This window comes from Ciona robusta, chromosome 9 (assembly GCF_009617815.1).
Source record: "Ciona robusta chromosome 9, ASM961781v2".
NCBI classification, from domain to species: domain Eukaryota; kingdom Metazoa; phylum Chordata; class Ascidiacea; order Phlebobranchia; family Cionidae; genus Ciona; species Ciona robusta.
In genome coordinates this window covers 6134995-6159914 of record NC_143243.1, presented here as the reverse complement: position 1 = coordinate 6159914, position 24920 = coordinate 6134995, and the positions used below count along the sequence as shown (strand labels likewise).

The 24920-nt window shown below is 36.3% G+C and overlaps 3 protein-coding genes across 6 annotated transcripts; 2 read left to right on the top strand and 1 right to left on the bottom strand.

Moving 5' to 3' along the window:
- Positions 1 to 187: 187 nt before the first annotated feature.
- LOC149731661 (putative mitochondrial transporter UCP3) lies at positions 188 to 9693 on the bottom strand. Of its 3 annotated transcripts, none has more exons than XM_089884557.1 (8): positions 9494 to 9693; positions 4029 to 4411; positions 3515 to 3537; positions 2860 to 3361; positions 2511 to 2679; positions 2014 to 2195; positions 1057 to 1198; positions 188 to 867 (listed from the first exon to the last, which is right to left on the bottom strand). In XM_089884557.1, the coding sequence occupies exons 2-8, from the start codon at positions 4132 to 4134 to the stop codon at positions 729 to 731; spliced, it is 1263 nt and encodes a 420-aa protein (XP_089740683.1). In that variant the 5' UTR covers positions 4135 to 4411; positions 9494 to 9693; the 3' UTR covers positions 188 to 728. The 3 variants fall into 3 exon arrangements, with proteins under 3 accessions (XP_089740683.1, XP_089740685.1, XP_089740684.1); XM_089884559.1 differs by lacking the exon at positions 9494 to 9693 and adding an exon at positions 8172 to 8190; XM_089884558.1 differs by lacking the exon at positions 9494 to 9693 and adding an exon at positions 7740 to 7892.
- LOC149731662 (uncharacterized) lies at positions 4411 to 7365 on the top strand. Its single transcript, XM_089884571.1, has 4 exons — positions 4411 to 4938; positions 5540 to 5691; positions 6118 to 6359; positions 6584 to 7365. The coding sequence occupies exons 1-4, from the start codon at positions 4798 to 4800 to the stop codon at positions 7159 to 7161; spliced, it is 1113 nt and encodes a 370-aa protein (XP_089740697.1). The 5' UTR covers positions 4411 to 4797; the 3' UTR covers positions 7162 to 7365.
- Positions 9694 to 9951: 258 nt separating the features above from the next.
- On the top strand, positions 9952 to 24520 carry LOC149731660 (DNA topoisomerase 2-alpha-like). 2 transcript variants are annotated; one of them, XM_089884503.1, is made up of 36 exons: positions 9952 to 10210; positions 10742 to 10897; positions 11234 to 11388; positions 11716 to 11861; positions 12095 to 12192; positions 12277 to 12360; positions 12590 to 12718; positions 13018 to 13122; positions 13434 to 13535; positions 13655 to 13723; positions 14064 to 14201; positions 14345 to 14447; positions 14656 to 14846; positions 15118 to 15243; positions 15401 to 15477; positions 15727 to 15866; positions 16059 to 16168; positions 16365 to 16578; positions 16922 to 17043; positions 17423 to 17571; positions 17860 to 17946; positions 18421 to 18565; positions 18915 to 19049; positions 19235 to 19438; positions 19654 to 19849; positions 20000 to 20091; positions 20371 to 20502; positions 20735 to 20830; positions 21115 to 21327; positions 21842 to 21914; positions 22019 to 22096; positions 22454 to 22624; positions 23001 to 23094; positions 23227 to 23311; positions 23699 to 23780; positions 23924 to 24520. In XM_089884503.1, the coding sequence occupies exons 2-36, from the start codon at positions 10748 to 10750 to the stop codon at positions 24244 to 24246; spliced, it is 4614 nt and encodes a 1537-aa protein (XP_089740629.1). In that variant the 5' UTR covers positions 9952 to 10210; positions 10742 to 10747; the 3' UTR covers positions 24247 to 24520. The 2 variants fall into 2 exon arrangements, with proteins under 2 accessions (XP_089740629.1, XP_089740630.1); XM_089884504.1 differs by having other exon boundaries at positions 9952 to 10333.
- The last annotated feature ends 400 nt before the right edge of the window (positions 24521 to 24920 follow it).

The following is a 24920-nucleotide window of genomic DNA, read 5'->3' as shown; positions in this document are numbered from 1 at the left end:
TTTACGACTCCACATGGGGCTTTTTAATTGTTTAAAATAGCCTACGATTAGGATAACTGGATATTTCGTGTTGAAGGTGTCCCATCTTCCCCCATTTCACTATATAATTTCATATGTTTCACCACAGTGACCGCCAAATTTTGATTTCAGTCCATCCCTATAGTATAACTATACAAAAATCTAACCGTTTTAGCGTAAGAATTTTCTTTTATTTTTGTGGAAGCTGAGATACGCAAATGGGATAAATCATTGCAGTTTCATGATTAGCTGTGCGTTTGAATCAGTAAAATATTTAAAGTAACATAAAAAGTGTTGCTTTGGCGCAACGTTTACAGCAAGTAAGTGCACAGAAAGCACTCGCTACTAAAATTTAAGAAAAAAAAATAAAAACGAATATAGGTTGTGGAACAGCTGCCAGTACAGCTTCCAAAAAGGCGTACACGGTACGCAAGTTTTACGAAATGTTGTTAAAATACGAAGATCACCAGTACGGCATGTGATACAAGGTGTGCATGACACACATATATATATATATTTGAGGTTTAACGTCACGATCTGTGCTGTGTACAATCCATGATTATTTTACACATATGTGTATGGCCATATTTCTATAACGTTTTTCGGTGGTTATAGTTGTGTCGCTTACATCGTCTCTCTATATATGTACAACATGATATACAGATATGTACAATACTGTGTATGAGACGTTGTATACATACTGCTACATTTTAAGATGTAGCGGCAACATGGTTAATTTTCTTGACACGATGCTGGTTGTTGTATGCGTGTGCCAGGACCTTGTACTCTTCATACGATACAAACATCACGATATTCCAAGTTCCAAGACGAAGGTACGAAGGCACAAACCTGCGAGGGATAAATGTGTTATATGGGCTTAAAAGTTTTACTAAAAAAAAACATTTTGTCATTCAAATTACCGAACCTGATAAATAGTTAAATGACAAAGGAATAAAACTTTGAATTATGTCGCTTATTTTTAAAGTGTGGGTAATAAGGAATGTAGGTATGCAAACGAGTCTCCGTCTGAGTACTCACCCTTTATAAAAAGCCTTCATTCCTTCCTGCATAAACAAAGTCTTTGTGCAATGTATTGGGTTCTTGTATGTACCCAACGGTGAATTCATGTATCTCGTTTTTACAACATCGACGGGAGACGCTACCAATGTTGTAACGAAACCTGCATCAGTGAGTGATTAAAAAGAGAAAGTAGCTTACGTTAGTCCATATTAGTGTACATTGTAGCACTGATGCAATATAAAACAGTTAGAAAACAACTACTATTGTTTTAGTTTAAGATGGTTCGTTATAATAAATTGCAACATTGCAGATACTGTCTGTAACTCATCGGTATTAAATTAACGCCGAGGAAATACGCTTTCAATGACGTAATTACTTTAGTTGTAACTACAACTACGTATATTGTTGATGCATGACTAACATGGTGACCTAATTAGATGTCGTTTGCTTTTCATAACGTATCTGCAACACAGGATTGTATGCAACAATTTATATTTTATTGCTCTGTGACCACCAAGCAAACAAACCTACGTCATTGTAAACATAGAGTTGTTTTTTTAATAAAACGCTGATATTTTGTTACATTTTTGCGGAATTCCTTTGATGGGGTTATTTATGGAGATTAAGTGTCATCATACGTACTGAACGTGTTTCCACGGTTTTAAATTACACCGACTTTGCATTAGTTAATTTTACAGTATCCTTGTTTTTGTACTGGTACGCCAGGGCCATACAAATACTAAAAAAGCGTAACGACGGACTCTATATGCTGGTATGTGTGGATATATGTCGTGTCAAACCAGGACGTGGCAGTGTAAGAGGCGGCTTATGTTGATATATGTCGTGTCAAACCAGGACGTGGCAGTGTAAGATACGGTGCATGCAATCTAGTATGACTGTGTTTCGTGTTGGTTAATGTCGCCTGGGTAATATGTGGCTAAAAATAACTAAAGATTAAAACAAAACCTATCTTACCTGAAATAAACGCAGAGGTGAAATGGCAGATCGGATTATCGTTTAAAATCTTATGATCCAGAATGAACTCCTTCACTAGGTCGTAGGTCACCAATTCACTGACGTTAACTACTGACAGCCGCGTTGCATTAGCGCCAAGACCTTTCCATAGCTCGGGTATACCACCGTGACGAAATATGCTCCTGTGCCAAAAATATGTTCAGTACTTAGCTTGACTTTCATCCACTTACTAATTCAATATATATACTGGTGAAATCATGCTAGTTTAGTATGAATTGTGAGATTTATAGGTAATATAGAACAGTTGGGTAATATGAGACAAGTTTTTATTCTCATTTTTCATCCCCATGTGACAGTAAACGAAGTCGTTCCTTATAACATAAGTTTATTGTTTAGTTCCATTTAACATTCGTTTCGTAATTTTTTAAAGCCAACTTGGTTCCGTAATTTATAAAGCATCCAACCTGTATTAAAAAGTAACTGCTATATCCGATTACCTGTATGCTTGTACTGATGACGTGTATGTTCTTTGAGAGGCGGGAAGACGCGTCTGGGCTTGCATTCTGATCTTCACTACTTCAGTAGGCTGGAACATGGTGGCGGCCATGATGGCAGTTGTAGCACCCGCTAAAATTCTCTGTGGGACTTGCTTGCTGTTTTTCGAGGCTGTGGGTGAAGTACGGAGTGAAAGAATGTAACTAATTTATCCTCGTGTGGCCGGGCAACGTTAGTCGTTACAGCACCGGTGTTGGGTAAAATATTTCGTTTATTGAAAACCTGATAACTCAATATTTTGGTGAAACAGTAATTAAATTCAGAAACGCCATTGTCTGTCGGTAAACTTACTCGGTATCAGCTGCATGTAGAATCCCTTCACTGAATCGTAGAGGCCAATTCTTACAGCGCAAAATGACACTTGGCGCTGCAATCCTGCAGCAAAACCACCATAAAGACTGAGGAAGCCGTTCTGCTTTACCCCGTTAATTACGGTGCGGACCAAGCCAGCAGAGGACCGTGAGGCAGTAGATTGACTTTGGGCTACAGCCGCAACACCAAAGTTGGTGCGTGCTGCGCCATAGGGCTTGATGGGCGATGGTACAATCTTCGAAAGCTTGGCGTTGTAAGCTGAGAACCTGATGGCTGTGGTTTTCTTTTGCAGGGAGGTTGTCATGGTTGTTGGTCTAAAGAACTTTTTCAAACCAGGTTTATCAAGCTTTTGGGATGAAGCGACTGCCTGCCGTTTGTAGATACCAGTAGATGATTCCCGTGCGCTCTCCACAGGAGCGAATTTCGTGGGCAGTGATGATGAAGGGTTGGCAGCTACTGGTTTCGCTTCTTCTCCACGGACCTATATAGAAGTTAAGTTTATACAGATGGTAACGTGAAACAAAACACTAGAAAAGGCAAATAATTACTTTGCACTTAAAAATAAGACCAAGAAAAACCTTGTTTAAACTTTATTTGAAGTTAACAATGGTTAAGTAGTAAATGTATAATTTACCATAAGCCAAACTTTCACTGTGTCTAGGGCAGTGGTTCCCAACCTGTGGTACGCGTACCACTAGTGGTACGCGACAGTCTTCCAGGTGGTACGCGAGTACATTCTGTGTTTTATTAGACCAAAGGGAGTTCTTAGTTCAGGTGGGATTGATTTTGAGTTTTTTGAAGATTTTTCTTTTTTCTCTCACCACTGTGACGTCATAGAATGTCTAGGTTGGACTTGGAACACGCAGTGAGTTAGCCTAACGTGGGTGTTTGTTTAAGGAAGGTTTGGTACTGGCTTCTTGTGACTGGTGGTTAAAAAACAATTCCATGCATCCCATCAACCCTGGCTGATGCTACCTAGTTTAATAGAATTTGTTATTACACCTCGCATAGGTCAAATACGCGATTATGACGTCATAAAAGGTGGGGGAATTTTTTGACCGCCTTCAGCGCGCGTAACTTATGTAGGTGGTACGCGAGCACAGCATAAAACCTCGAAATGGTACGCGGGGTGAAAAAGGTTGGGAAACACTGGGGAAAGGTCATGAGGTCAGCGGTGCAACCGGCCATTCCTGCGCTTGCTATCTTTAAAGACAGAGGCAATTGAGCATCTGCCGTCGACGAATGAGGCGACATTATGATATGTTCTTGGTTCCTCTTGTGTAAAATTGTAACTACCACTCTTGATTCTTTTGTCCTTGGCCTTTTATTGTTGTTGTTGTTGTTGTTGTTTGTGTTGAAAACAGTTGATTTCGTTAACTGCAGTTTTTTCTGTATCCATTAAATTGGGAATTAACTGTGTTGTTGGGAAAATTTGTACGATTGTTCTGAAAGTTCTGTATTGTCTGAAAGTTTATTGTTCTTCGTTGAAGTTTGACATGCTGGTCGCATTGCAACTGTATCCCTTTGAGTCCTGTAAAAATATTAATGAAGTTTATAAATAACTATATGATTTTAAAAACAAATATTATTTCAACGCATGAATAGGGTTCACAAAATTACTTTTGCATATTGCGTTTTTCGTTTCGAATGTACACGACGAATAGTTCATACGGTAACAAGAAAACGAATAGCGACGTAAAAAGAAAACACACAAAAAATAACGTTTTGCGTAATTTTTGGGTCAAACTTTGTTATTGGGGAGAATTGTGACGTCACAAGAGGAGTATTTGCGTCAAACTGCATCTGCCAACCGTATCTAAGACAGAACTCTGATACTTCGCAGAAAAGCGCAAGCAATTAATCCTCTAATGATAAACGCTTCTCGAAAACTCTATATCATTTTGAAACGTGGGTGATATGGCATCATGTGCCTTTCCTTGTGCAATCACCGCCGAACGAATATGGAATCCCAATCTAACGCAACGCTCTCTTTTCTGGGACGAGCCAACGACTCGTGGACAAATTAAAGACATCAAACTGGATGACGAAGACAGTAAGGTTCGAGCCGTTACTTACACATATATACCTACGTAGTCATACTACGATTTGTTTTTGCAGAGACTTTTCATACGTAACGTGCTTGTATATTCGTAACCTCCGTGTGAACTGCATATGTAGGCGTAATTAAGCTACGTTTGCAAACCACTGCAACACGACCAACATGATATGCTGTGACGTACTGCACTGTATTATATTACCCTCATACCATCTGCCTGTTAGCAATTTTAAACATGTTTACCGATTCAAAAAAGTAAAGTTAAAAAAAAACATTGCCGCTGACCAAACACAACACTATATAGCCAAGCGTATTAAGTGAAACAATAAGTAGTCTGGTTTATCGACGATTTATTTTTAAAGGTATTTCGTTTTTGCTTTTTAGTGACTTTTACAGCGCATCTCACTATCCCCGCGTATCTTAATTGCTACACATTTTATTGCGCTTCGGAGGCAACAAACTCTTATTTTATAGACCCACTGCGGGCGACCAATTTAAATATACCTTTCAGATGTAAATCAACCTCTAGACCTACATTCTAGTTTACAATAGATGAAACAACCCGATTTGAACCTGTTATCTTTGGGTCTTGTTATTTTTTAGATACTGGACTTCAGCCGCCTCGAAACTGACATACTCCGAAACGTACTAGACGAAGAAGGCGAGCGAACTGAGCCGAACCGATGTGAAAACGTGATGGAGAATTTCCCATCGTTTAATTACGTACCTATACCGATTCCACATACATTTACCAAGTGGGTCCAATATATGGAGTATAAAATAACAGCGTAATTTGGGTACTGGAAATATTGTCTGGGAAAACCATATAAGAATCTTATATACATTTCCGGATCGTGTTACGATGTTTACGAGTATTCACCAAAGCGTTGGTATGTGAATAAGGAACTTCGCGACGAAAATAGTTTTTAATCTACATTTCGTTTCAAAACAAATATGAATATTAACCCTTGTTCCTGTACAGAACACCAGGTGTCCGACACTTTCGTAATACCCAAAGTTACACAAGACGTAAAACCCAAATTAATCGGCCAGTTCCGCATTTCACTCAAATTGCTAATTTAACAAATCTGACTCCTCTGCAAATAAAAAGTAGAAAACATGTTTGTCTTGGAAAGTTAAACAAGCCGTGTTTTTCTAAACCTATTCTCCTAAACTCGCAGACTTAACCCAATCTTAAAATTATGTTCGATCGAGAGCATGAGGTCTCCGATATCCATGCACGACCATCAGGTTCGCGATGTTCAAAATATGGTCCGCAAGAATTTCAACAAAACTCAATGCATGGTAACGTCAGGCTCTCTCGAACAACAACAACAACAGCACGCTTCTTCAGCAGCGAGGGCTAACGAATTGCTTAAACAATTAACACTGCCGAAAATGGTCCCCACTAGTTCGGTTTCAAGTACGTATACTTCTATTGGTAACAGTATACATAGGTAAATAGATTCACAGACAAACAGTGCCGCCTCTGGGTTATATCAAACGCAATATGTTTAAGGAACGAGGTAGTCCAGTCTATATTGTAAACTCACCGTTAAACAATGTTTGACAGTAAACAACCGGTGTATTGATTATGTTAATACAGTGCCACAGTGCTGTACAACCTAACCACCTAAAACGTATCAGATTACAATTCATCACTCATTCATATCCTGGGAAACGCACACCTTCCGAAGATTGAAGATATCGCTGCAAACAACGCACAAGCAGCAGCAGAAGCGCAAAAAGCTACCTTAGGGTCGCCGTACCAGCAGCTACTCGAAAATCGATCGCCGGGGAGTTACGGCGGTCCCGTGGAACCGACGTACGCCATTGGCACCGCCACGCCATCAGTTTTGAGGCAAGCTGCTTTGCGACCGAACGGGAAGGCCCCTTATATGCCTCGTGCAAAACCAAGCTACCTGGACCCTACTGCTCTGACCACCCAAGTACCGCAAGCCTGCCCAAAGCAGAAGTTGACACCAATACCGAAACACATTCTAATCCCTCGGGTCCAAGGCCACCGGTTCGCGGGCAATAACAACCAGCATTGTGGAGATAGCGATTCGTCACGGGGCAACGGTGGTTTTAGACGACGACTCGCACCTCGTCTCGCTGCCAAACATAACCAGAAATACAAGTCGCCGGTGGTGTCCAAACCAGAAGCCAAAACCTTCGCCCAGATCGTCGCCGAAACACGCCCGGAGGCCAACGCACGGAACTAACTTCATTCTGCAGGAACCTTACTTTACATTGAGAGGAATATGCTGGCTTTCTTTGGCCATGGATTACTTTATGTCAATTTAGATTATTTATTTTTAAATCTATTTTCTATCATTTCTTCGTCTATATGTTTTCCGTGTCGATTTCCAATTTTGGCGAGCAGTATCTAGTATATGCATTTTACAATAAAGCACCTTGACATTCTACCTGCGGTTTCGAGGGATCCAGCACGCAACACCACCGGTCGTGATCTATTAAAATATAACAACCCGTGGTGTGATTTATACTCACGCCTTCTCGCGCGTCATCGCACTTACGTATAAGCCTCGCCCCGATACGCCCTCATCGTTAACCAATCAGAAGGCTGCGTTAACTGGCACAGCCAAATCCACCACTTTCTCATCTTTTAAGCTGCGATCGTCAAACTGGCATATTTTGCACGTTTTTTTCGATAAAACGCAAACTTGTTTTCTGACTATTTGTCTGCATTTTTCTAAAATAAGTGAGTTGGTCGTACCGCTTTACTTAGAAGGCCACGAGATTGCAAATATGTGGTAACAACGAGGCAAAATTTAATCACCTTAATTTAGTAACTTATTTCTTTTATGAATCGTTGGCTTTAACAAAGACGTGCTGACCGATAACAGAGATCTTAAAAATGGCAAACATCCAAACAGACCAGATGCGCCTTTACCCCGGAGACAACAACAATGAACTCTACCACACAGAGCTACTGCTCTAAGTCACCGTTACGGTCGGTTGCTGGACTAAATTGCCGCATAAACAAGCACGACTGGTCCAAATGTTAAAAGTATAACCCTTCGCGGACACAAAGACGCCATACATCGCTGCAAACGAACAAAGAGATTTCGCGTCATTTGCAGGGACGACTAATCAAAAGCAACGGTTAATTGGATGCACGCCGTTTATTGTGTATTCCAGATCGCACTGACCGTTTGTCATCGATTTTTAAATGCTATTGACATGTTTCGCAGTAGGAGTCGCTACCCACCTGCACCAGTAAAGCTGGCAGCAGTAATTCATAGTCGTGCAAATATCCATCATTAGCCTAATGTTTAATAAACATTACGTTCGCTGTTTCCAAATGCGGTTCGTAATCGCTTAACAAAAATTTCTATTCTGACTATACAGCAGTGTCTAATTGATCTTTACCTATACATAGGTAAACAGACTGTGCCCGTTGAGTTACCTATATAGCATACAACAACGTTTTTCATGTATGTCCGGAATATGTTGCTGATAGCTGGTGAGTGTTGTTTAGGTGTGATGAAATATGACGCCATATAAAAGAAAATCAGGGTGACCTATTTATGCGTCAAGAATTTATTGATGTTTATTTATATTTTACTGGTATTACATCAGAATATGTGCCAAGTCACATAAACATTTATTTTCTTTTTGTACACATCATAGCCGGCTTTATTTAATAGCTACATTTGGTTTGATATCCTGACCGATATTTAACAAAACGACATAATAGATGTTACAAACTACCAACAGAGCTATATTTGGACAAATGAGGCCGGACGTGTTTGTCTAAACACGTATTGCGGTGTTGTTTAGTGTTTTTGTTTATATCTACGTGTGAAATTTCTTCTGAGTGTTTTGATTAATTTTTTAAATTGCGTATTCAATGACTTCCCATTGTCTGAAGTGAAAGAGTTGCGTCATCTGCTGTCGTCATTGTTCAAACTGCTGAGGCGACAATGTTACCACGCGGTAATTCTGATTGGCTGATGGTCGATTTCGCAATCCGCCCAGCCCACTGTTTCAGCCAATAAGAGAACGTGCCGATGGCAGCAAACAAAGAAAACCCGCGTCATTCGGCCGGTTTCCTGCCGTGAAAAATTGCGAGGGAGCGAATTGAACTCTGTTTACACTGTTTTATTAGCGATGTCAACAGCGCTCGCAGTTTTTCATGACTAAGAGTAGATACAGAAAGCATCGGTTCAAGCTATCATATATTTTTTTGAGGCGTGGACATGATGAAACACGTCATTCAAGCCCAAAGTTGCCATTCCACAAAAAAAAACTAGTTACACAAGTTTCCACATATAACCCATATAGGTATTTTCCTCAACATTGCTTGTGGGCGAGTTGTTATCTTGTACGAAATGAAAAGCATAGATTAAATTACGTAGACCTCATATGCTTAAAGTACCATGGAATTGCTCTACACGTCGGTACATTCATAATGTATGTGCTATATCGATTTATTTTTTCACTGTGTGGGTATATACTATGTAACACAAACCAAACCATTGACGCTTTCTAACACATTTCTTACAGAAAACATTAAAACAAACAACTTACCAGAAAAATTCTTCGTTCATACTATGGATTATTTTCTTAATAAATCTGAAAAAGAAACGTTTTAAATATCCTAACGAACCACTAAGAACATTCTGCCTTTTCTAACTATAAGACCAACGCTACAGAGCAACCTCCCGACTAGACAGAATACGTTCAATCCCTGGACGTATTTACATTATGCCCAACTGTGTGACCGCTCACGCATTCGCTTACTGGTTGGCTGGACTGCTAGGCTACTGTGTAGTTAGAAAACTCCAATCGACCAGATCTCCGGCCCTTTTTTTATTACACTTATGTATCAAACACGATAAATCGATGCCAAATGTGATGTATATTTTTAATAGGCACATTACAATCAGATAAATCAAGGGGACTAAATCAAACTTAAACCGTGCGCTCATCTGATTTAATAGTTTTGTTTTTGGCGCGCAAATTTTTAATCTTTTCTCGTTAAGTTTATTTTGAAGTTGAGGTTTTGTTTTTTTAATGAATGTCTTGATGTTTACAGCTTATATAAGATTTATCCAGGTTTATCTATTTGATCGCATCGGTGTACAAAAGAGTAATAGCTTAGGTTCAGTATAGCACCTAATAGTCTACGACGGTTCGGTGTTCTGAATCGACAAGCTGTTCTTTCTTTTAAACCGCAGCAGAGTTTTAAACAGTTCACCGCAGTTAGAATTTAAACTTACTGTTTTCAAAAGACTTTTCAAACAGGTACGAAAGAAATCATTCGAGCGGATTTGGCCTTTAAATCCTAATATTCGCCATATGTTTGTTGTTAAACTTATATCCTACTGACGCTACTGTCTGTGCGCTGTGCCTACTGTATCGTTAGAGGTTGGTAGTATCTAGAATGTAGTTATTTGTTATAGGGGTGAGAACATATTAAGGGGCTAGAGGTCACATGGGTTTAACAGTCAGATAACATGCGAAGGATTCTTCAGTAGCACCTTTTTTTTATTTGATTGATGGTTACATTATAGTAGGGTAAGAAGATGGGACACCTTTCCATTCTGTTTTCCCATCTTATTTGGTAGTAAACAAAGAACATTTAAAAATTATGAAATTATAAAACTGTACTCTCGCGACTTAAATAACCCTTGTTAATTGTTTGAATCACAATCAAAATGTTTTGAATTTTGATGTTATGTACTAAAGGTGTCCCATTTCCCCCACCCTGATATATTCCTTATTTAATTGAAATGGAAATTTTTCTGTTAAGTTTATATTTGTATTTACACCAAGGTCAGTATGCTGAATGGAGACTTGCCAAAAACTCCTCCAGGAGGAGGAGGGAAGAAGAGATTGTCTGTGGAGCGGATTTATCAGAAGAAAACGCAACTGGAGCACATTTTGTTACGACCCGATACTTACATAGGTTCTGTGGAACCTGTTACACAAGTACGGTGACATTTTTGATAAACTGTGGTTAAAAATATGCCAACATTTAATTTGGTTGGGTCACCTACTATAGTGGTTTAATAGTATTAAAACCTTTTTAGGTTCTCAAAATATGTTTGAACACGAGTGCTATTCCTTAGTGTTTTGACTCAGGCAACATGGGATAACTGGTTTAAGGCATTGTGGCTGTTATTCTTAATATTGACTAATTGACTATGTGTCCATTCACCTATACTTAAACATGCAAATGAAATGTTACAATATGTTCCCATAAAAGGATTAAATTTATTTTAAAATATCTGTGGACCAATTTTGACTCATCATTTCATCCACCAGGCAATGTGGGTATATGATGAGGGGGAGGGTATGGTAAACAGGGAAATCACTTTTGTACCTGGTCTTTACAAAATATTTGATGAGATTCTCGTCAACGCAGCCGACAATAAACAGAGAGATCCGAAAATGTCAACAATCAAAATCACAATTAACCCGTAAGGTTCCAGCCTATGATTTTTATTCCCCTAATTATGTACACATTTAATTTTCTTTAAGATTTTTTTGGGAGTCTTAACATTAAATTTTCTCACAGTCGTTATAACAGGGTTTCTTAAACTTTTCCACACCCTCAATCCACAAACTGTTCCCCAGGTTTATAAAATTTTTTCCAATCTGGCTTATGTGTACTGTTAAAAAAGTTTTAAAAAATCAATAAATTTGCTCATTCACACAGTTTTGGTAGCCGCCACATCATTTATTTTGCTTTTTATAATAAATATTATTATTATTATGATTTTAATAATAAACCGTGTTTTTCACAGTGAGAAGAACTTAATCTCAGTATGGAATGATGGTAAAGGTATTCCTGTAGTTGAACACAAGGGAGAGAAGATGTATGTTCCCGAGATGATCTTCGGACATCTTCTAACATCCAGTAATTACGATGATGATGATAAGAAAGTCACTGGTGGGTGCATGGGTTGTTCTTTATCAAACACTAGTTTTTGTATTCAATTTATTTTAAATATTTTTGTCTTTGTATTGAAAGTTGCATAATATTGTCTGATTTATGTTTCTGTATTTAAATTTTTAAATATTAATTTGGTACTCTCTTCTCTGTCACACAAATCTTTAAGTGAGGTCGATTAACTAGTTTTTACATAAAAGGGTTTCTGTTTATTTACTTTTTTATGTGTTTAGGTGGTAGAAATGGTTACGGGGCAAAACTCTGCAACATTTTCAGCACCAAGTTTAAAGTAGAAACAGCATCTAAAGATGAAAAGATGTATTTCTCCCAGGTATAAATCTTAATAATTTTGTTTTTAAATTATGAGCCATGTCATTCATGTGGAACATTTTATTACATAATTTTCTTGTTGCAGTCATGGTCAAAAAACATGTCAAAAGCTCATGACAAAAAAATTGTCTCATACGAAAAACCGGACTTCACCTGTGTGACATTTCATGTAAGTTTTCACAAATACTGCATGACATTAAGTTAAATAACTTTATATTTACAGAATAGAACTGTACACTCTTTTGATTTTAGTTAGGAAATTATAGCATAATAAAAAATGGAACTTTAAATTTGTATTGCTGCAGTCCAGTCTCACCCTTGCATATATCTAACTTCTAAAATAATTCTAACAGCCTTGTTGATATCTATAACGACATATTCCTAATTTTTCCTTTTAGCCAGATCTAGAGAAATTCCACATGGAAAGTTTAGACAAAGACACAGTTGCTTTGTTGTCACGCAGAGCTTATGATATAGCAGGGTCTACAAGCGGGGTCAAGGTTTTTCTAAATGGTTCAAAGTTACCAGTAAGTACTCGTAGTGAAAACTGTAACAATAATTTACATGCGCCGAGTGCCATGGGGCAGTAGTTAGCAAGCCATCTTTTGGCCAAGAGGTTACTGATTTTTATGATTGGATAAATAAAATACTTTCATTCATTTTAAATGCTTTTACTGCAGTGGAAATCGACTGAGTAATAATGCATTTAAACTCTTGCATTTACAATTCAATTTAAAGTCTTATATCTTAAAATTATTGCAAGAGCCTATTTATATATATTTTTTTCAGAACATTTTACCAACTATTTTCTCAATGTGTCCATCAGGTCAAAAATTTCAAGGACTACGTTCAGTTATATGTGGCACAGATGCGAGATGATAATGGGGAGCCATTTAAAGTAATTCATGAACAAGTGAACCCACGTTGGGAGGTAATGTATCAAACACATCTTACAATACTGTCTGTCACAGTATATGTGTACAACTAAATCAGGGTTTCTCATTTGGTGACTAGTAGCTGTTTAGAATGGCCGCAGATTGATTGGTGATGGGTCATACAGATCCTTTTGTTCATAGCCTTGTTACTTTAGAAGACTGACTACTGCAAGGGGTGAATGAAATAGCACGCAAAAATACAAATTGGTTTAAAAATCTTGAATTTGTATACTCATGGAGTGCGGAGCAACTTTGGTTTCAAAAGATATGAAACTGCTGTCGATTCTGAGTATAATATATTGCTTAGATCTGCCTTACCTCATCGGACAAAGGGTTTCAGCAAGTTAGTTTCGTGAACAGTATTGCTACAACTAAAGGTGGAAGACACACAGATTATGTGATTGATCAAGTAAGCATTATGTTAACAAATTAAACTTGATTTTAAAAATTACAATATGTGCATTAGTTTTGTTTAGTAAATTTTTAGTAAAAATAATTTAAATTCTACATTTATGATCAATCTGGCAGGTGACGAAAAAATTAATCGAGGTTGTAAAAAGAAAGAACAAAGGAGGCGTGGAGGTTAAGCCTTTCCAGGTGAGTGAGAAAAACTGACTTATTCTGTATGGCTGAGGTCCTACAATGAGGCATACCAGGACCTAGGCGCCAAACCTGGGGTGGCAGGGTAGGTAGGTGAACCCTGTAAATTTCTGCATTGCATTTATCACTAAACAATGTAGGTAAATTGTTCCAGAGGATTGTACCTTCCCTGCATTTAAAAAGTTTGGCGTCTTTGGAAAGGGTATATAGGCCAGAGTTGGCTTTTTACACTAACACCAGGGTGCTACTGCATGGATCTCATCACATTTTCAAGTTTTTTGCTTCCCAAAAAATAGCAACAACGACACCAACTCAAAAATTAAAATTTGATTTTTAGATTAAAAATCATTGCTGGCTATTCGTGAACTGTCTTATTGAGAATCCAACATTTGATTCTCAAACCAAGGAAAATATGACACTACAAGCAAAGAAGTTTGGTTCAAAGTGCAACCTCACAGAAAAGTTTTTAAAAATGGTCAGTTTAATGCAGTTTCATCAACAGTATGTGACCTTTCTTTATTTCCAAACAATAAACAGTGTTAAAACAGTTTATTTTTTATTTGCAAAAACGCAAATAAAAAACTACAATGCAGTATTTGTTTCCCTTTTCACATGCAGGCCAGCAGCAGTGGGATCGTGGATAACATTATGAACTGGGTGAAATTTAAAGCTCAGAGTCAACTACAGAAGAAATCAGCAGGAAAGTCAAATAAACTTAAAGGTGAGGTTTCATAAGAATCTAAACCCTTCCTGTCAAATGTTATAGAAGTATTTACTCTGGTCCTCAAACTGCATAAAACACTTGGTTTTAATATCACCTGCAAATAAAATTCTTTTTCATTCCAAACTATCAGTGCGACATCCAGAAAAAATAAGGGTTCCAATTTTGTTCTTTAATATATCTTCTACAATATATTTCACATATGCAGGTGTACCAAAGCTGGATGACGCAAATGATGCCGGCACGAGGCATTCCCTTGATTGCACACTTATATTAACGGAGGGAGACTCTGCCAAAACATTGGCCGTGTCAGGACTCTCTGTTATTGGTAGGGATAAGTACGGAGTATTTCCGCTGCGTGGTAAACTTCTCAATGTAAGGGATGCATCGCATAAACAGGTGAGTGAGAATTTGGTCTATAAAAATGATTTTTTTTTTGGCATGGGAGTGCCCTATTTTTGAAAGGCCTGAGAGATTACAGACCTACCTTCAAGCTATGACTAAACATGATTTCCTTAGCAAAAGTCTTTAGAGTCCCTTGCTTGATAAAATAGATATAAATATAAATTTTATAAATTATAAAAGTAGTTCTTTTTAAACATTTTTTAATGGTATGGCCAATGGGTCAGGGTGATGATTTTGATTATAATTCTTTCTACTCTACGTACAGATAATGGACAACATAGAAATCAACCACATAATCAAGATAATGGGGCTTAAATACAACAAGAAATACGAAACAGACGATGATTTAAAATCATTGAGATACGGGAAACTTATGATAATGACAGATCAGGTGAAAAGGATTTTTTGGAAAAACAAATGTATTTTCACAGTTAACTATAAAACAGTGTATGGCTGGAATTGGTTCACAAATTTATGATTTATCTGTTATATTTCGCTGTCTTATTATCACTATATTCAGTTAAATAATTTACTTTTTCCATGCTCAGGATCATGATGGCTCTCACATCAAAGGATTGTTGATCAATTTCATTCACACTAACTGGCCAAAAATGCTACAGAGAAGGTATTTATATTTACAGGCCCCAAAATTTAGCAGGTTTTTTATCTTACATTTTAGTTACAATAAGACCCACCAAAATATGTGGCAGTAGGATTCATTGAGCTTGTTTTTTAATGAAGCGAAAATGTAAAAATATTAAGGCAAAAAGCAATAAACCAAATGGTTGCTATATTTCATTAGGCTTGCTAAGTTGCTATTAGGTAAACTACAAATTTATGATTTTGTTTCATTAGTTTAAATTTAAAATTTTAGAATGCTTGAAGAATTCATCACCCCCATTGTTAAAGTGACAAAGGGAAGTCAAGTTCTTTGTTTTTACACAATCCCGGAGTTTGAAGAATGGCAGAACACAATAGAAAATCCAAAGTCCTGGAAAGTGAAATACTACAAAGGTTTTTGATTATTACTATTTGTGAAAACACCAGTTTTGGTATCATGCACATTTTTGTTCAGCACTATTTATAATAATATACATACATATCAATATATATATATAAAGAAAAAAAAAACCTATAGCTATATATATATATATACTATACAAGATTGGTATTTTAAATTTAAGGATTGTTACATCACAATTTCAGGACTGGGAACGTCTACGTCAAAAGAAGCCAAGTCATACTTTGCAGATATGCTGCGTCATCGTGTCAGATTCCGATATTCTGGAGCTGGTGATGACGGCTGTATTGATATGGTTGGTTGAACTTTATGTGAATAAAATTGCTATATCTTTGCGTGACGGTAAACCCAATAAGGTCCAAATAAACCAAAGCCATGACTTACATTAGTGGCAGGTCCTGAAACTTTAGCATAAGTACCAAAATAACCGTAAATCAGTCACATAACTGCATCAGAACCTTATTTTGAGCACAAACACAAAACTTTTCCAGGCTTTTAACCGAAAACGTGCGGACGACCGAAAGGAATGGCTTACCAACTTTATGGAAGAAAGAAGATTATGTAGATTAGACGATCGACCTGAACCTGGTACTGATCTCTACTCAGCTGATACTAGAACCCTCTCGTACTCGGATTTCATTAATAAGGAGCTTGTGATGTTTTCATGTGCTGATCTTGAACGTTCAGTACCTTCTTTATGTGATGGTAAGTGATTTAGGTGGGACAAAGGGCCACCTGCAACTATATTTTGCATCCCAGGTCCCAAAGGTATTGACATGCTTGCTGTTGGACCTCACCATTATACAGTAAAAACATATTTGATTATGAATATGGTTATACAAGACTTGCCTTTATTTCCAACTATTTTAAACAAGCTTTTTATTTTTTAACAACTCCTTTAAAAAAAATGTTTTTTGCTCTCCGCATTTGGCATATAAATATAAAAATTGAATATACTAAATTTTAACATTCTCGGTGCCATTTTTTAGAAAACTAGTTTTCTAACTTTAAGTTGATTTATCTCATTATCTTAATTTCTTCACTTTAGGTTTAAAACCTGGCCAGCGAAAAGTTCTGTACACTTGTCTGCGACGTAACGACAAACGTGAAGTGAAAGTCGCCCAGTTAGCTGGTTCCGTCGCTGAATTATCAGCTTACCATCATGGAGAGGTAAAACAAATAATTTTTTTTTTTTCTTGTGTTGGTTTTTGTAACTTTTCTGGTGGACGTGTGTTATTTTTGTTAGGTTTTTTTCCTGGCCATTGGGTTACATTAGAGTATTTTTCTTGAAACAAGGGTGAAGTCATATGTATAAGTACCCCAATTTTACACCTTAAATTAGGTTTTAGTGTTGTGTTTGGTGTTTATACAAAACGAGCAGAGACCAAAATATTTTGCTTTCACCGCATTAAACAATCGGGTCCCTTATCCATAATGAACATTGAGTGTAACGGTATTTTCACAATGTCACTCTAGATTTTGTTATAAATCAAAAGAAGCATGTTAGCTATGGTGTCTTTTATAACTTCTACCTACCCCTACCCCTCAGCAATCTTTATTGGGCACAATAATCAACATGGCGCAAAACTACGTGGGTTCCAACAACCTTAATCTGTTACAACCTATCGGACAGTTTGGAACAAGATTACACGGCGGAAAAGATGCTGCGTCGCCCCGTTATATCTTTACCATGCTAAGGTCATACACTTCTCCGAGTTGGAGAAGCTGTTTTAAATATCTATAAGTTTAATATATAATTTTTTTTGTTAAAAAAAAGCAAAGAAATTTGTTTGTTGTGTGGAAAAGTTTAGAATATAAAGTTTGTTTCTTTTTTTGTTTTTTTAAAAACTCCGCTACTTAGCCCTAAAGTATAGTTTTTTAAAAAATTTTTTGCTAGGTGCAAATCTAGTTTGCTGTTTGGAAAGTGCATTGTACTTTAATCAACCTCTTTAGTTAAAATAAAAGTTGATCAAATTAAATTTTCAGTCCCTTGACCCGTCTTCTCTTCCCACAAGTTGACGAGAATTTACTGACGTGGCAATATGATGATAACCAGAAGGTTGAACCATCATGGTGAGTTAGTAGTGTGTGTGTGTGTTTATTACATATGGGTAAGCATGTGACTTTGTCCTCCCATGTGGATTGGAGGACAGTTTTGTTTTTGGGTGACATTTTAAAAATAAAGTTATAGTAGGGTGGGGGAAAATGGGACACCTTTTCAATCTATTTTCTTGTCTCGTTTGATAGTAAACAAAGAACATTCAAAGTTTATAAAGTCGTATTCTCACGACTTCACCAGACCGTTGTTAATTGTTTAAAACATGATCAGGATATTTGGATAATATGTGCTTAAGGTGTCCTATTTTCCCCCACAACTATACATATTCTAAATAAAATAATGAACTTGTTTTTTTTTATGCATTTTAAATAATATTTGCTCTGTAGCTAAAAAGTTTCCAATATTGAAAATGATGTATGTCTCTTTTCTCTTGTTGTGTAAATAAAAGAGATAACTGATTATAAAATACAACAATTCCTATTTTAAAGGTATTGCCCCATCATACCCACAGTATTAGTGAATGGTACCGAAGGTATAGGGACAGGATGGTCAACTAGAGTTCCAAACCACGATATCAGAGAAGTTGTGAAGAATATTAAAAGATTAATTAATGGGGAAGAACCAGTTCCTATGGTGAGTTCTGTGTTTTTGTTACTTTTCTTTCTTATTTTGTTTTGTATGTAATTGTTTTTTGTAAGGTTTGAATTGTTAGTTTTAGTAAATTGTTAGGTTTTTATAAGCTTTTATTTCAACTACATATGTGTTTTTGTAACTTAGTGTTATTTGTGTATTATTTTTGCAGGAGATGGGGTTTTAATTGAAATTTTTACAATTCTATACTTTTTTTCATTACTACGTTTTGTTTGTAATTTAGCTCAATGATATTCCTATATGTATATATATATATATATATATAGGAATATATCCTGCAAATGAATATTTCCTGGGTTTGAATTTTTTCGTAACTTTCAATTTCACCCAGCTACCAAGTTACAAAAACTTCCGTGGTACCATTGAAGAAGTTGAAGCGAATCGTTACGTGGTATCGGGTGAAGCCGCACTCATCGACGATCAAACTGTAGAAATAACTGAGCTTCCTATTAAATCATGGACACAGGTAAATAGGAATTGGTATTTATTTGGTTCTTATATTAAAATATGGAAAACAAATATACATCACTATTTTCTTGACTTTATTTTTCAAGACCTAATATAGATGGTTAAGATACAGCAGAAAGGAAACAAAATTTGTGCAAATGTATGCAGCTACTAAGCCAACCGTAACAAGATATTTTCCACCAGGCTTACAAGGAGTCCGTGTTGGAACCACTGGTTGCGGGCACCGATAAAGCTCCTCAACAAATCTTAGAATACAAGGAATATAACACAGATATCACTGTGAGGTTCCTTGTCAAAATGGGAGCAGATAAATTGAAAACAATGGAAAGAAGTGGACTTCATAAGTTTCTATCACTACAGAATTCACTGAGCTGTAATAACACTTTGGTGGGTAAAAATATTCAAAAACTAGACCAACAAATATTCTGTTACTTCTGGCATAATGTAAATAATCTTTCAACGGCTCATCTGGTATAAAATATGTAATGTGTTTCCGACGTTTCGTCTGCCATCTATGTTATAACAACTGTCGTTTTCTGGTCATGCAAGGATAAAGCAAGCTACATTCACTCCAGCCAGTCATTACATTCATTCATCACCAGGTTCTTTTTGATGAGTTTGGTCGTTTACGCAAATTCAACACCACAGTCGAGATCTTACTTGAATTTTATAAAATTCGTTCCAAACTTTACGAAAAACGAAAGGATTTTCTCACTGGGTTGCTTACAGCGGAGGCGGCGAAACTGACCAATCAGGCGAGGTTTATTGTCGAGAAAATTGAGGGAAAAATCAGCATATGTAAGTTGAGATTTTTTTTGGTGGCAATGTTGCATTCTGTTATACGGGTGTAATTTGACCCACTCTGCTGTCCCGTGCTCTCTTAAATATAGCAAGACATTCCTAAAACACCTGTTATTTACCAACTGTCACTCCAACATTACTTTCTAGTTAACAAGCCAAAGAAAGTGTTGATCAAGATGTTGGTTGATAATAATTACGACTCTGATCCCGTGAAAGCTTGGAAAAACAGTATTGCTAAGGTGAGTTAAAAATTCTAATTTGAAAACATTTTCTGTGTAAGCCTTGGAGATTCTGTTGTGAAATATAATAGGCAACAAATACATTATGATCATACTGTGTTGAATTTATATTGTAAAACTTTTCTTGGATAAATGGCTTGTTTGTAACCCCAAAGCATTAATTTTATCTAAAAACCTCTGAAATAAACCATTTGTTGTTACTTGATTACTAGTGAGTGAGTTCCTTGGAAATATTTAATTTCAATAAAATAAATTTTAAATTTAAAAAAAATTGAACAGAAAGTTGAAGAGAGGGCATCTGATGAGGAAGAGGAAGAAGTGGAAGATAATAAAGGTCCGGACTTCAACTACATCCTCAGTATGCCTCTGTGGAGTTTGAGCAAAGAAAGAAAAGATGAACTTTTAAAACAGGTGGGGAATATTTTAAGGTTTCGTGTTATTTTTTTGAGATATTTTTTTTTCAGAGTTTTTCTCTGCTCTTCATCCCATGTACCCTAAGGTTCTATATTGTCAATTTCTCGCATATGACATAAATAGTCCATGTCATTAGGGTCTAGATGTTGATTTTAAATGGTAAAATTTTTTAGTCCTCATTTTCATTATTTTAATCATCACATCATGATTAATCGTGTTTTATTTCCAGCGAGACGCAAAATGTGGCGAACTTGAAGAATTAAAGAAGAAAACACCGACACGGTTGTGGTTGGATGACCTGGATAAGTTTATGGAGGAATTAGATGTAAGTTGTGGTTTATAAATCAAGAGTTTCAAAATCTTTAAAACAAGCTGCCATTAATGTTAACTTTAAAAAATTTCTCCACCTTTTTCTATTCTATGTGGGTTAGGTTCCTGTCCAGGACGAGATTAAGGCCAGATTTTGACTGTTGGCCCACTTTAAGATAATCTGGTATAGATATTTTGTTTACTACCAAATGGAAAGAGAAAACTAAACGAAAAGGTGTCCCATCTTCCCCCACCTCACTATATATTTATTATTGTTGTTAAGTTCTCGTATTTTTTCAGAAAGTGGAACAAAAAGAGCGGGAAGATGCGATGATGTCGACTGAGGATGCTCCCAAGAAGAAGACGATGTTCGGAGTAAAGGGAAGAGGGAAGGGGAAGATGGTTGAGAAGAAGGAGACGAAGCCATCGGAAGATGCGATCCGTGTGGAACCGGTTATTGATGCAGCGTTGAAAGCGAGATTGACAACGCAAGAGAAGAAACCGAGGATTAAGGTCCGGATGTTGTTAATTAAGATCTAGTGTATTCTGTTACTTCTGCTACCAGGTCTAGTGTGAACAATCTTTTAACGGCTCATTTGGTATAAAAACGCAGTGAATAAAAACATAGTAAATTTCCTATTAAAAAGGTGAGGTCAAGGTGACCAGGTGTTGTGATGTTGAAAGAGTTGGACTCATTTTCCAAAAACTGACTTTTTGGTGGAGAATTTACAAGATTTTGTTGAACCTCACTTTTTATTTGTTGGAGTGAGATTTACTTGCCGTTATCATGCTAGAAAATAAGTGTGTAAAGATATGCGACGCCTACGTAAAGATGTGCGACGCCTACGTAAAGATATGCGACGCCTACGTAAAGATATGCGACCCGGGTAGCAATATTAAAACCTCACGTGCTGCTTCGAGAATTGCTACGATGTTTTTTCATTTAATAGCTTACAAAGTGTTTACAATATTTGTTGCATTTGTTTATAGCGATATTTATTACAATTCCTTTTTAATTTACACACAGGTGAAAAAGGAAGACACCTCCATGAAAAAGATGGATACTTTCTTTAAGAAGGAGGGGAAAGCAGAAACAGAAAGTAAGTATTTTTTTCCTTTTTTGTTTTCTTGTACCAGATCTGTCTATTAACCCGCTAACATGGCCAAAGTAACAAATTCACTCGTAACAATATTGTTCCACCAGCAACAACAGACGCTACAGACACGAATGACATCGATGCAGACGAACCACCATCTTTATTCAGTAGACTCAAAAAAACAGGTCAGATTTCACATTATGATGTCATAATTAATCATATTTAACTATCTTTTGAATTTGCGTTATTATTTAAACCAGGGTTTCTAAAAAATAGGTCAATTAAAAATAATATTAATATAACTAAATTTTAATTTGTCTCTTTGGTTTACGGTAGCGAAGATTTGGCATTTTACCAGTTTTCAAATATTTTAAAAGTATTTAAGATTCAACATCACACACATACATTCTAAAGATTGCTCATAATTAATTTTCAAATATTAAAATTTTTTAACACGAGCCGACAGCCTACACTTTGATAGACCTGGTTTGCAAAAAACAATAATTGTAATATTAACCTGAAAGGTTTAATATTCCATCCAGGTGTAAAAGTTGGCACCAAACAAACTACTCTTGGCTTCAAACCAAACACAAAGAGCAAAACTTCATCGGGGGGTTCGGGATCCGACAGCGATTTTAAAATTGCTGCAAGTGACAATGACTCGGACAATTTGGGGCTGAGTCGTGCAAAGCCAAAGCGCACAGTCAAAACGAGTAAGCCATTTTAACAATATAAAGTTGTTTTATATTTTTTGGGGGGGTGTTTTAAAAAACAAAGGAAAACAGCTTTTACAAAAAATTTTTTGTAGACAGCTTCAGTTTTTCATGTAAAAAAAAGGAAAAGTATGTGGGGGAAACATGGATAAATATTTCTGCCTGTCTATAAACTACTCGTTGGCCAATTTGTTTTGTAGTAAAATTATGACGTCCCATACAAGTCATATTCTTATGTTAATGTATTCATACGTACAAGTCATATTCATAGGTGAATAACAATCAGAATGAATAAAAAAATCAAAATAAAAAAGGATATAAAACTTAATAAAATAAAGAAAGGGGTTCTAATGATTAAAAGATCATTTTTTCTTAGTCGTAAAAACAACAATTGATTTAAATTCTGATGAAGAAGACTTGAAAGTGGATGCAGAGGTTGATGAAAAAGATGAAGATTTTGAGATTAAAGAGTGAGTTTGATTGACTTCTTTGTTTATTCACAAGTTTGTTAAAAAAGAGTTTTTATGTTTTATTATTGATCATATGAGACATAGTTTATGTTTTTTTTTAAATATTGATCAAAACATTCGTTTTATTTAAAGATTCTCCGATGAGGATGTTGGTGAAACAAAGAAAAAAGTTGATGCGTTTGATTTGATGATGGGGACAGGTGACTCAGATGTTGAGGTGGGAACGTTAGTTTATGGATTTTAAAGTTACTGATAGAGTTAGTCCAGCGCACTGGATCAGTAGTTTGAGGGTAACCAAAAGGTACCTGGTTCAATGCTCGACGCCGGGAAATATATTGTGGATGCGGTTAGGAAGTGGTCTAAATTCAAGGTCTTCGACAAGGACCTCACCCACAGAGATTAGAAAATAATAATGTTAAAATTGCATTCGTTATAATGGTATTTTTTTGGTGCATAAGTTGAGACGTTAGGGTTGTACTTCTTAAACTTCAGGTTTTAATCAAAAGTGGATTTCCTTTAATTTAATTGGGTCGCCTACAGTGGTTTAAAAAGTTTTTATTTTTTTACTCATTAACATTTTCTAATTTTGAAAGTATTTTTTCAGCCCAAGAAACCACTTAAGAGAAAAATGAAGCTACAGCCAACTGGGAATGGCGACAGTTTAAAAGGAGTCAAACCATCGAAGGGTAAAAAATTATCTTTTTCCTATGTGTTGTTCTGAGATTGCTAAAAACAATTTATTAAATTTAACTAAAAAGGTATGTTTTTTAAGTTCGTGTTAAATATATATCTAAGATTTTATTTAATTTCCATTTTTTGCATTATCTAGTTGCCAATGTACAGAAGTCTGATGCAGGAAAAGAGAAGAAAAAGAAAGCTCCTGTGAAGAGAAAGGCAATTTCGAGCGTCGACTTTTCAGATAAAGATGGCAGTGACGAAGAAAAAGTTCCAAAACCAAAAAGATCTCCCAAAAAATCTCCTTCAAAAAAAGCAAAGTTTTCGAAGAAGAAGAGTTGGTCCGACAGTGAAGATGGAGAAGAATTCAACATCAGCGATCCGGACACACCCGTACAGAAGAGAGTCACATCGGGGCGACAGAGGAAACAGACGAAGTACATCTTTAACAGTGATGATGAGGACAGCGATTTTTGAAAAAAACTTTAAAAAATAGTTTTTGCACTGATTTCAAATTTCAAAAAAAAATTCACGACTGTTTTGTTTTATGGACTTCACCTTTCTACAATACAAAGTGAACTGTTCTATCCAATAAAAGCCCTACTTAACCACATCTTACCGTCTTAATTTTGCGGTTTTAAATTAAACTTTTATGTAAGTCTGACCATTTACTTGTTCTGCTACTGCCACAGTTTTTGTTTCATTTTTGCAATTTCTTCATGAAAAGTAAACCAGTTGTCATATACGAGAATTTAGTCTGGTCACTACAAGAAGTGTTCCTGGAACGAGAAATTTTGTTTAGAGACACGAAAAATAACATTACCTGATTGGGAGGGTCTTAAAATCTGTCCTTGAGAGAAATGAATGTTAAAAACAGGTACGTTGTTTTCATGGCCTACTCAATACATGTATTGAGTGGGCCATGGTTGTTTCAACCAGCATTACTTGCATTGGGCCTACAGTTCAGGACAAGAACGTAGGAAAGGGATTATTTGCGTGTCCACGGCAAAATGAACCAGATAAAAAAATTTCTACAAGTTTACGATACGCCATGTATTTTGGATTGTTAAGTTTCGTAAACAATATGCACCGGAAGAAAACATATTATGCGAACTTTAAACTGTTTGTAACAAAGCAGATAATTTTCTCTT